The sequence below is a fragment of the Armigeres subalbatus genome, chromosome 2, assembly GCF_024139115.2.
Source record: "Armigeres subalbatus isolate Guangzhou_Male chromosome 2, GZ_Asu_2, whole genome shotgun sequence".
Lineage (NCBI taxonomy): Eukaryota > Metazoa > Arthropoda > Insecta > Diptera > Culicidae > Armigeres > Armigeres subalbatus.
In genome coordinates, this window is record NC_085140.1 from 54503932 (window position 1) to 54516548 (window position 12617).

Here is a 12617-nt window from a genome sequence, read left to right on the forward strand (position 1 = left end):
ACTTCCCCATGTCAGCTTTCTTAAGACTACGACGGAAAATCAACCCCGGACGACAATACCTGCCCTCACCCTCCTGGCACATCAAAAGATCTTCAGCCATCCATCCTTGTTGTGTCAGATGCCGAAATCGTCCCAGGCAACAAAAGGATTCCCCGGGAAACGATTGATGCCATAAGTCACCAAGTCACTCGAAACAATCGACCGTTTGTCGTGTGTGCGTCGTTTCTCCGGTCATGGTGCAATTTGGATGCAATTTTAATACACGATGACACACGCGGCTCGAGCGACGAGCCGCCGCCGGCACTCTCGTCTCACCCCAAATGGAAATTTATCGTGTGGGACCGAAGGACGACGGCATGCAAAAATGGTCGTAAACAGGAAGCTGTGAGGAGTGAGGGTGTGTGGTACGTGTAAGACAAGAGCTTACACCCTAATCCAGTTTAGAAGACTATTGACTGCCTGATTTGTATTTTGGAAGATTGCAGCATTATTAAAAATGATGGACGTACTGAAGCTACAAAAGTTTTTTTTTGTACTTTTTATCACAGCACAATTTTGTTTAATTTTATCATGACTCAGCACATCCGGCATACCCCTAACGAGAAACAAACCCATGTAAGAACCTTCTTCTGCTCGATTGATTTATGGCCTCGAAAGGTTCGTTCCCCCTAACGGCTAGGTGCCATCCATCCGGGAGCGAAACAACCTAATCAGATGACGTTGCGGTGGGTTGCATCCGCATGCGGTGGTTAGTGGAGGAAGCGAAATCAATTGCCGTTAAACGCCTGTTCTATGAGTACATGTGACCGTTTTCGGCCGGGTTTAAATGCCCCGAGGGGGAAAAAGGACACTTTTATCCATCGAATCAGGACCTGTGTAGGTATCGATGCGATGCAGATTTTTAACTCCGAGGGGACCATTATTGTTTGGCACGTGTTTTCAATTAATCTCTTCGGCACAGGGAGCACTCTTCACCGGCGCCGGTGATATTTGTCCAGCACTTGACTGCGGTTGTTTACGAGGGCACTTTTTGTATCCCCGCAGGGATGTTTTTGTCAGCTAAATGGTGGTAATTACATTTACTTTTCATCGGTGCCTATTTCAATCGAAGTTTTGCGATTCATGTGTGTGTATGCGAGCGGTTCATAAAATCAATGCCTAATCTGACTCTTCTGGTATGTATTTATTTACAGATCGACCCCAAAGTAGCATTTCCTAGGAGAGCACATCCAAAGGTGAGTAATTTCGCGCGTCAAACATTCCTTTATTCACAATACAGATAAACATCTTTGCCGTGGAATATGGTTCTCCTTCAATTTCGTAACTCTAGTGAACCTAGCGATTGAAGGCAAGCATTACTGAACCACGAGCAAGAGACGGAGCAGCAGCGTATGCATTTCCGTCTTTTTCATTCGCCTTGCATATACGATAGGGCCGTTCGCCGATTGTTGATATGTACATATCAAATATAATCTACTAAGCCTATTTTGATCAACTGACGATATTCCCTGATAGGTCGGAATCCATTTTTGCTGTTGGGCACATAAGTATCTAAAAATAGTTTAAATGAAGCGAACAATCGCTGTTCGCACTCTAAATAAATTACGCCAATTTGAAAACAATTCTATTAAATGGCTTGCGATTAGAGAGTCCATTTCCCGGCGTTGTGCTTTGTCCCTGGATTCGGGATAAAAATATCTCATATCCGTAATATTGGAATAAATTATGATTACGTTGCTACTTAAAAGCCAAAATTTTATATTTTCCATTTTTATTGTGACTTAGGACTACGTCGGTAGTTTCTATATATGGGTACACTTTGCAATTGCGGATATCGGAAACCGTCACGAAAATATGATAAAATTTGAACGTCAATATCTCTGCCGTTTCTGGATGGATTTCCAATTTATTTTTGTATCGTTTATTATGATTGGTAGACTGTTTAGAAACAATCACGTACATGCATTGCAAGCACCGACATCAAAATTAAGCATCTTGCGGGTTTGGATCTAATCCTCAGCTCGAACAAGATTTCACGCAGAGCGGACGCAGCATTACGAAGGCGCTGGCTGGTAGCATGTTCAACGGAAAACCATCGCACTGATGGTTGTCGTCGGCGTGGTTACTGCAGATCATTTAACCTCAACGAACCAACATTTTATGTGAAGAAAGGGTTGATTACAAAAATGACGTCTGCTTCAAACTCGTGCCATCAGTGACGATGCTGATAATAAGTTATTCCTAATGATGGCGTCTTAGCGAAAAGTTATCGAGTGGCAAGGTTCCGATAAGCGTTTAGTTGCATTTAAGTATTTAAAAGACGCATTGGGAATAGGAAATTGGTCCTTCTCGGGATCAGCATTTTCTGAAGAAAGGGTTGATGTGCAAATTGTTTCGGTGGCATCGGCGTTTGGCATGGGAGCTTGGTTGCTGTTAGTGACTCCATCCATTCAAACAAATTTATTGCATCATCTCCCTCTGACGCGCGCTTGTGATTGTATTACCGAAAGGCAACTTTCTGTCTTTGCCAAACGATGAAGTTATACACTTTGAAGAAAATTCATCTGGGATCAACCTTGTTTTGTATAAAATGGTGCGCCGGAAAAATAGATTTCATTTTCAATGACTAACAGAAACAAAACCAAAGAATCTTGCCACTTTTCGCTGACGACAGCCAAATCGTTGAAGACATCACCTTAGTGGAAAATTTCGTTTAGCATTAGTATTAGAAAATGGCGTTATTGAAAGTAAAGGATCTTTTCAGGATCGTCATTGTCGTTTGAATGGAGAAAATTCGAAAACTTAAGCCAAATAGTCGGTTTGTCTGGAAGAGATTTTTCCCAACGGTCAAAAACCTCTTCTTGGATATATAGTTTTAGTCCTGAAAAGGACCGTTTATAATTAATTCTTGAGCTATCCGGTGCCATAAAAAACGATGCACGAATGCTTCCAACGCCGTCGAAAACCGAACGTTGCAAATAAATGTATTTGCCTTTGATTTCGCGATGCATCCATTTGCATCATTTTGAAATTTAATTTCTTTCAGTAGTTTATTACAAAATTTGCAACTGGACTGAATAGTAAATAACGAACCTTATGTCGTTTTCGGTTTTAAGCCTGGGTCAGGTCCGACCCCGACTCTGAATAACCGAACGAAAAACGAATCGGGATCGAGTCAGTATGATGGTATTAGTGAGAACTCAATCCGTATCATCTGTTTTGTTTTCAATTCGCAGTTTTATCAGCTGGCAGAAACAGACATATTTTACCTACTGAATTTTTTTATTAGTGTTATTTTTTTCTTGTTCTATGAATTATGGGGGAAATCAGACGTTTCTTCTGTTAATTGTTTAATGACTAAAATGACTATTAATCCATCAATAAATTAATGTGATTAGGAGCTTGTGATGAATGACGACGGCAATGTGGATTGCCGTGAAAGAATTTATGCCAATCAGTGTTTCCCGATAAACTGTTATGCTGATTCTATATAACTTTTTGGGTAACAGTGACTGTGTTACAGTAAATTTGGATTATCAATTATGTCATTGAAATGGAACAGTACAAGAAAATATGGAAACACTTTGTAAAAAATCCAATACAACATTTATTGAGATTTGGCCTTTTATTTTAAAACAAAGAATCAAATCGTATACAAGAGTTGAAAAGCATTATTTTTTGCTATTTGCATTTTTTTTGCTATTTTTCTCCCAAGAAGAGAGGACCCTTTGGGATAAATTGCGATTTCGACAAAACTGCAAAAACCAAATATACAAGAAAGGCAAATAATTTTTCACTGCATAATCTAAACAGAAGATTAAGCATAATTAATATCAATGGGATAAAATATGTCTTTGTCGGTTTTTAACGAATTACAACTAAAAATATTTCTTCCACTCAAAAAATACGCTCAATTCGTATAAAAACTGTTCCTAAATAAACATTTGAAATTATTTATAAATAATGATTTATAAATAAATACAATAAATTTGTTGATGGCAATATAGTTGTCAAAGTCTTAAAAATGGTTAAAGCCAGGGTTAATACATTATGTTTATATTCTTCAAATCCGTAACCTTGAACAAATTATGCACAGATTGCAATAATGAATAAAATAATGGTATGAACATTTTGGTATAAAAGAACTTCATAGCGGCAAATACTCCGGTACGCTATCCCATCGAGAGAGAAATTATACCTAAAGCATATGTTCGAATGTCAACAACGTAATAGTGAATAAATAGCAGCTACCTTCTCGTCACTGCATTTTATAAATCACATTTTCAACCAAATTTTCAACCCTCATTTTGTTTATAGTGGAGCTATCATCTGAGGTAATCAGCGAAAATATGTCGATATCTGAATCCGATTCACCATCAGAGCAACTTGAAGACAGCACAAAATTAAAATAATCCATTTTTGCGTGGAAGAGCAATAAAATTGACAAATTTAACAAATGAAACAAACAAAATCAAATACCCATCCGTGTCTTTTACGTTTTCATTTTCCTTTAGCGTAAACATAAACACCAGTTTGACAGTCTGTGTTTGAATGTATTGGTGAACCTAGGTTGGATCTCGATAAATCGGCAGAGCGAACCTCATTCATTTTGGGTCGGATCTGGTGCGGATCGCGATCCAACCTGAACGAATAACCGAACCTTTTGACAGCTGTTAGAGCGGATCCGGTGCAGAACTAGGTTCGACCCAGCAATAACCGAAAACGACATTAATGATGACGTCCGTGTCAGTTTTTGGATAAAGAATTTTATTTCTTTTCAAGCTTATGATCGTTGGAAGCACCTCTTGTGCTTCTGTTAAAAATCGATAGTATTTTTACAGCAGCAACATTTTTTTTTCGTTTGCACAAAAATAGCATTGGTTTTCCAAATGCCAAAAACTAAGCTGACTGAGTTCTTAACGGAGACGTGGTTGGATGACAGAACTTAATCGGCACAACTGTTCAATCGCCAATACGAGATTTTTCGGAATGACCGCAACTGGCTAAACAATTCTAAATTACGCGGAGGTGGTTGACTGATCGCAGTAAATAGGCGTTTGAACTGCCCTCGTCAGACCTTTTCTCGAACAGCTTTTGTTGAAGATAAAAACACATCAAAGGTCGTTGGCGTGATTTATCTCCCTCCGGATCGCAAATCTGATTTGAATTGCATCGAAAATCATATTAGCTCGATTGGGACTGTTTTCTCCAAATTAAGCTTGAATGATTTCGCTTTAGTATTTGGCGACTACAATCAGCCTGACTTGGTCTGGAATCCACAATCCAACAAGCCACCTTCACTCGACGCACTTCGTTCAAGCATATCAGATTCCTGCTCTACTCTGCTGGATGGTTTCAGCCTACATGATTGGATCCAAGTAAATCACGTACTTATAACAGAAATAGTCGACTACTAGACCTCATCCTTGTGAATGAACTAGCTCTTTCCGAATGTTCGGCTCAGGAAGCTGTCTGATAAATGTCGATTCCGATCATCCTGCGTTGGAAACCTGCATCAAACTGCCAAGCCCAATGCAATTCGAAACATTTTATGATGTAAACAGTTTAGATTTTCGTCAAGTAAACATAGTTGCATTGAAACGAACATTTGATCAGATGAACTGGGAGTCAATTCGGATTGCAACTAACGTGAGTGAAGCTGTTGAATATTTCACCAATGTGGTTAACATGGCGATCGTTGAAAACGTTCCTTTGCGTCGACCGCCTCCAAAACCTGCGTGGAAAAATGCTAGACCAGGGTGTATTCCCAAAGGAGTGGAAATCGTCTTACATGTTCCCGATCAATAAAATTGGGGATGGACGCGACATTAAAAATTATCGTGGAATTACTTCACATATCTCCTGACCAACACGACTTTTATCCAAAGTGAGCAACATCCACCATCCTCCTTCCATTCATTCCTTGTCTTCGAAGTATTGACTCCGGAGAACAGGTCGATGTGATATACGCGGATCTCAAGGCTGCATGTGATCGTGTCGATCAACAAATTTTGCTGGTAAGCTGAATAAGCTTGGACCTTCGTTGTTTCCAACCCTACCTTACCAACCGCGTGCTTTGCGTTATAATCGGCATGCTAAGTCGTTTGAATCCACAAACCCGTCAGGTGTACCACAAGGCACGACCTTGAACCCTTACTGTTTTCCATATTCATGAACGATTTGAATGAAGACGACGTTAAAATCTTCATGATTATTCACTGTATTCAAGAATGCTTACTACTCCAAAATCTGGTTAAAAAGTTCGAGAAATGGTGTTCTTCAAATTAACATTGAGTGTACACTAGTATAGTGTAATCACCTTTCACCCCAAAAAGAGCCCTAGAGTATATATACTCTACCAATACGTGATGCATGATACAAATCTGCAACGTACCAACAGTGTACGTGACCTTGGTATAACTCTGGATTCCAGTTTGTCCTTCAAACAGCATTATGTAGATATCGTAGCTAGAGCCAACAGACAACTCGGTTTTATTTTTAAAATTGCCGACGAGTTTCGTGATCCTCTTTGCCTCAAGGCTCTATATTGCTCACTTGTTCGGTCAATATTAGAATTCGGCTCGGTAATCTGGTGTCCGTACCATTCTTTCTGGATCAATAGGTTAGAGGCCGTTCAAAGAAGATTGGTCCAGTACGCCTTACGTAATCTTCCATGGAACGATCCAACAAGCTGCCAGCTGCTCGGTCTGGAGACCCTCGAACAAAAGCGATCTATCGCTCAGGCGGTGCTCGTCGCAAACATTTTAACTGACGAGACTGATTGCCCTGAAATCCTGAATCAATTGAACTTCTACGCCCCGGAGCGGACACTCCGATCAAGGAACATACTCCAGCTGGAAGATCGATCATACAATTGCGAGTACAAATACGAGTTCTATGCACTGTTCGATTTCAACGGCATCTCATCCACCATGTTCCAGAATATAATTAGAAAAGAGTTATTGATCCAATTCCGTAACAATCATCGTCTATCAGGGGTGCCCAACGTACGCCCGCGGGCCGGATGCGGCCCTTAGCTCCAGTTTTTGTGGCCCGCGGCGTGTAAGAAAATATACTCCATAACCGGCCCGAAAGCTTTTCTATCTGTCTCGAAAAGCTCCTTCTTATTATTCAATGATAAATACTATAGATTACTACTGATTAAAATAATAAATCTGTGCAAGCGCAGAGTCGCATAATACAGCACGTGCCAGTTTTGCTGTTAATGAGACTTTGGCCATACGGATGAAACCTTTCCATGACGGAGAACTTGATATCGTGTGCTTTAAAGAGAAAGCTTCCTTCAGTAGTACTAGTTTCTCGTAAAGCACGATGAAGATTTAAAGTTCTCTCAGAAGATTTGAAAAAAAGGTTACGTGACCTCCTCCGTTACGAGCCTCCTGCTTCTGATTTTGCCTGTTCTCAATCGATGAAAATAGGGGAACTGTTCCGATCTCCATCTGACTGTACATATATCCATCTCATCGCTAAACAAAGAAATACGGGACCAAATTCGTCGCTTCTTTTTGTCAACATGCGTGCTCACTGCTGAAAAAAATTACAAAAATAATAAACAAATCAAATTCCTTTCCAATGCTTTGTTTTTTATGGGACGGACATAGGAGCTATGAGATGAAGTGGCAAACCGTTCCCCTACTTAATGTAAAAACAAGGCACTTGTAGCTGTCTTCATATGGGGAATTTATGATCATCTTCAAATCACAGAAGAATTAGCAGCTTCGATACCAGTGAAGGAAACGATTATCGGTATTAGACCTGAGGAAATGTGTTAAGACCTGTATGAAGCAGCTTGAACTCTTCTTTGAAAACTTAAGGCCTAACAACTGATGGAGCTCCGCTAATGACGGGAAAAAAAGATGGACGTTGTGACACTTGAAAATTGAACCAATTTGTTTATTTGTTGATCAATTGATTACAGATTACATCGACGGAAATGGAATCAGAATACGGAGATTTATTATGTTAGTTCGTTGGCTAACCCATGGTATCTTACTTGAGAGATTGTATTCTTTTCGAAAGGAAATCACACTATTTTTACAAGGTATGGAAAAACAAATGCCCAAGCTGAATGGGCAAAATTGATTGTCGAAAACTCATACATTTATCTAATCCTGCAGAAAACAGTTCATGCAAATATGTTAAATATGCTGGTTTTTGATCTTCATTATATGCTTGCGACATTCGATTGTAAAATCAATATGCTTCGAGTTTTGGAAAGAAGCCAACAATTCCATGGCCTATTACGTAAAATGAACAAGAAAATAAGCACACAAAAAAGATCGTTCAAACAGGTTCAAACCAAGGTTCAAACGCAATAATTACGTGTTTAGTTTTTATTTAAAAATGTTTTAGCCATTCTGTACAACTAAACTGCCGTCCCAAGCATAGTTGTCCCATGTCGTTTTAAGTTGATGCACTTCTTACAGGCCTGGTGACCAACAAAAGAGTCCATCAATGGATTTAAGAACTAGAAAGGATTGCTGGCAAGCCTAGCCATGATGTCTGATAAAGAAATAACTTGTCCGAGCAAATGCGACACCGTCAACACAGAGGGAATGGCATCGTAAAAAAGTGACATGGGACAACTATGCTTGGCATGGCAGTAAATGCCATGCTAAAAAATGTATTTTACTTTGATTATTTTGAAAATGTATAAAAAATTTGTACCGAGTATTTCCTGGCCCGCCAGCAAGTGGTCATTCTGAAAATTGGCCCGTGGCTTGAAAAGGTTGGGCAGGCCTGGTCTATAATAAGATTTCATTCACTTGTCGTAAGACGAGTTTGTACAATCCCACTTAATTCCACCACTTAATTGTACCTTGACAGATACGTATTTCGACCTTAACAGTAAGGTCGTCTTGAATGTCTCGTGCTTGACTCGACTTCAAGTCAATCACGTTCAAGCATCCCACACGGACATCAGATCGATGTAAGATACGCTCCTTTTGGTCTACCGCGTCATTTTCTCTGTGTATTAAAAGAGTTGTGTTCGATATTCCACGGCGAGCGGACCTCTCAGCTGCGTGAACCGTCTAGAAGTGTTCCCAGTAACAACGCCTCGGTGGCGTTGGCGGAAGAAAAATGTTCGCTTCGGTGACGACGGTGGTGGTCCGCTATGGTGGTCGTGACAGCAGCAGCACTGCCTCATTTACGGAGGTTATTGCAGAAAACTCGTCGTCAGTAGGAGCAGCACTGCTCGCATGCCTTAGTAATTTCAAAGGCGCACAATTTTAAAAATCGGTGAAACTCCCGTTTCAAATGGGGACTTTGAGAAGAACCGATTTACGCTTCTTGAAATCTTGTTGTGAATTTAAATGTCTGATACTTCATAATTCCACTTTTTAATATTAACTGAGTGACTTGCGTTCAGTTGGCCGAATAACCAGCTAAATAACCAGCCGAAAGGGTCATTTGGAAAAAAAGGGTTATTTGGCCAAAAGGGTAATTAGGCCGAAAGGGTCATTTGGCCGAAAAAGTCATTTGGCCGAATGGTCGAAATGGTCATTATGCCGAAAGGGTCATTTGACAGAAAGAGTCATTTGACCGAAAGGGTAATTTGGTCGAAAGGGTCAGTGAGTCTCACTTCTCACACCTCATTTCTCATTTCTCGCTGTCAAAAGTGAGAAGCGAGAAGTGAGTAGTGAAACGTCTCACTACTCACTTTTTACACTGAGAAGAGAAAAATGAAGTGTGAGAAGTGAGACGTCCCACTTTTCACTCCTCATTTATCACTTGTCACTGTTAAAAGTGAGAAGCGCAAAGTAAAAAATAAGACGTCTCACTACTCACTTTGCGCTCCTCTTTTTTCACAGTGAGAAGTGAGAAATGAGGAGTGAGAAGTTAGACGTCTTTGTTCTCACTCCTCATTCATCACTTCTCACTGTAGGAAGTGAGAAGCGCAAAGTGAGTAGTGATACGTCTCCCTACTCACTTCGCGCTCCTCATTTTGTCACAATGAGAAGTGAAAAATTAGGAATGAAGATGAAGACGTATCTCTTCTCACTCCTCATTTCTCACTTTTCAAATAACCTATTCGGCCAAATGGCTTATCCGGCCAAATGTCCTGTTCGACCTCATGACCCTTTCGGCCAAATGACCATTTTGGTCAAACGACCCTTTCGGCCAAACGACCCTTTCAGCCAAACGACCCTTTCGGCCAAATAACCCTTTCGACCTAATGACCCTTTTGGTCAAATGACCCTTTCGGCCAAACGACCATTTCGGCCAAACGACCGTTTTGGCCCAATGACCCTTTCGGCCAAACGACCCTTTCGGCCAAATGGCTCTCGATCTAATGGTCTATTCGTCTAAATGGTATATTCGGCCAAAAAACTTTTGGCCTAGTGGCATTCAGTCAAATGGCTTTCGGCCCAATAGGTTTCAGCCAAACGACCCTTCCTCAAATGAGATTCATTAGAAAATGTTTGTTTTATTTTCAATTATGCGTCTTTACAATTAATGTCAGCAACCAAACGATTATCCGAATCTAGCGAGAAAATTTAATTTTCTACCGTAGAATGGCTATAAACGCTACCGGGGAGCATAAATTGTCTGCAAAAACTACCCCGTTGGCCATCACAGATGCTGTTGGGATCGATACCGTATGTCCCTTTAATGAAAATATGGCTCAAATCAACTGTTCCGTTTCAAATAGGGGCTCTGAGAAGAACCGATTTATGGTTCTTGAGACCCTATTGAGCATCTACAACTACTACTAGTAAACAACCGATTTTGCGAGAATGTTTCACTTTTCAAACCAGATTTTATAAGTGCACTGTAATAGTGTATAATAGACTACTATATACAAACGCAAATTAAATTGAGATTTTTTTTTGCCTTTCTTGTACAACAAAGTTGTTATTACTTTATTATTGTTTTTTAATTATAAACTAAGTTCAACACTAAGTTCAATTGAGAGATTTTCTTCTGAGAGAAATTCTCACCACATTACTAAACACAATCTCATGGTGACTGTGGAAAATTGGAAGACGTCGTTCTTGACCCCTGTGGCGGGCGGCCTATGCAAAATGGTTACAGACGCTACCGCGGCGATTAAATTCACTGCAGCAGCCACCGCCGACGGCCATCACTGATGCTACCATAATTGTCATACAATTTACTGTTTCTGTAAAGAGTGTTCGTCACATATCCATAGTTTTCCATTTGTGAGCTTCGTGGCCGTGTGGTTAGTGATGTCAATCGTCTAGACGCATGTGCTATGAAATGTGGGTTCGATTCTAGCCCCGGTAAGGAGGAAACTGTCGATCGTGATCTAAAATTTCTCCACTAGTCCACTGGGTGTTATGTGTCATTGCCCGTTGGATCATGCTAGCTTGGCAAATTTTATGTGCCCTTATTACGAATAACGAAGGAGCGGAGTTAATGATCTTACTTCATTAGATACAAGGCATAGACCCGTTTTGTTCAAGATTTCGTAGAGAGTGGTCTAACGCGGTCCCAGCGCGCGCGACCCAGTCAGTTTAAGATTTTTTCGAGAGCGGTTCCAGCATAAACATCACATTGTTCTTTCACGTAATTGGCGGTTGGTTCAGGTCTGGTGTGATGTACATAATCATTCGGCTGTAGTGAGCAATATCATCAAGATTTCGAAATTCATTCAACAATGATGGCCATCGGCGGTGGTTGCTGCGGAAATCTCGTCGACGGTGAAAGAAGTACTAAAGCACAATTTTCTCGAAAAATGATAGTTATTGCAAAGGCGTACTTTTTTCGTTCTTTTTCAGGACCATCATTCAAAAAAAAAATACTGTTTTGGAATTGCTGCTGTTAGTGACTGAAAAGGAGCATTGAGAGGACTTTTTGCCAGTGGCGGTCGTCGACGGCTACTTGTAACTCTGCTCTGCAACAAATAAGTGGTTAATCTTTGAGTGGCTGCCGACAGACCTGCTTTACAAAGATTTTTAAACGAATTTTATTGAGCGTTGCCAATGCTGATGACGATCGCATCATGATTTCCAGCTTTCTGAATTGATTTAAGACGATGTCTTCGCCAGTATCGGTCCAAGTAACATCTGTGATGGTCGTCGGTACTGATTTAAGAAAATTTTTATGCTGAAAACAGATTACGATCTGTTTGTAACGTAAATATTTTACATTTCACATAATTTTTGGTTAAAATTTGCGATTGTGTCATGTATACAACCTAATATTTACATGATATTACGATTCTCATTGCACTAAGAGGTTTTACGTAGTTTACGTCGAGCGGTCGTGTCTTGTACACAACCCTTCTAGTATTTTCCACATTTCTACGATATATTTACTCCTCCAAAATTCCATAGGATTTTTTTTTCGATCTTTAGGCGAAATTTCTTCAGAATTCGTCAGGAACTGTGTGTGGAACAGGAATGTGTGGTCACGAAATATTGATCTCCTACAATAATGTTCATAGCTAATGAGATGAAAGCCTTCTAAAAAAAAATAAAGCATTGGTCAATACCACTTTACGTTACAATACTGCCTGGCCTGTTTCAACTTCCATTATAATCATGTCAGTTCGTCAAACTAAAACACAAGGAACATAAACTGAAATGCCACATCAAACGAATTCTGTAAATATAAATTAATAAAGCTTG

The 12617-nt window shown here is 40.1% G+C and overlaps 1 protein-coding gene across 5 annotated transcripts in view; it reads left to right on the top strand.

Moving 5' to 3' along the window:
* Positions 1-12617, top strand: part of LOC134208669 (RNA-binding protein Musashi homolog Rbp6) — a 1173986-nt gene that overhangs the window by 101849 nt on the left and 1059520 nt on the right. For all 5 annotated transcript variants that reach the window (XM_062684446.1, XM_062684445.1, XM_062684448.1 and 2 more), the window contains one exon: positions 1194-1235. In XM_062684446.1, the coding sequence (XP_062540430.1) occupies positions 1194-1235 (42 nt within the window). The remainder of the gene's footprint in view (positions 1-1193; positions 1236-12617) is intronic.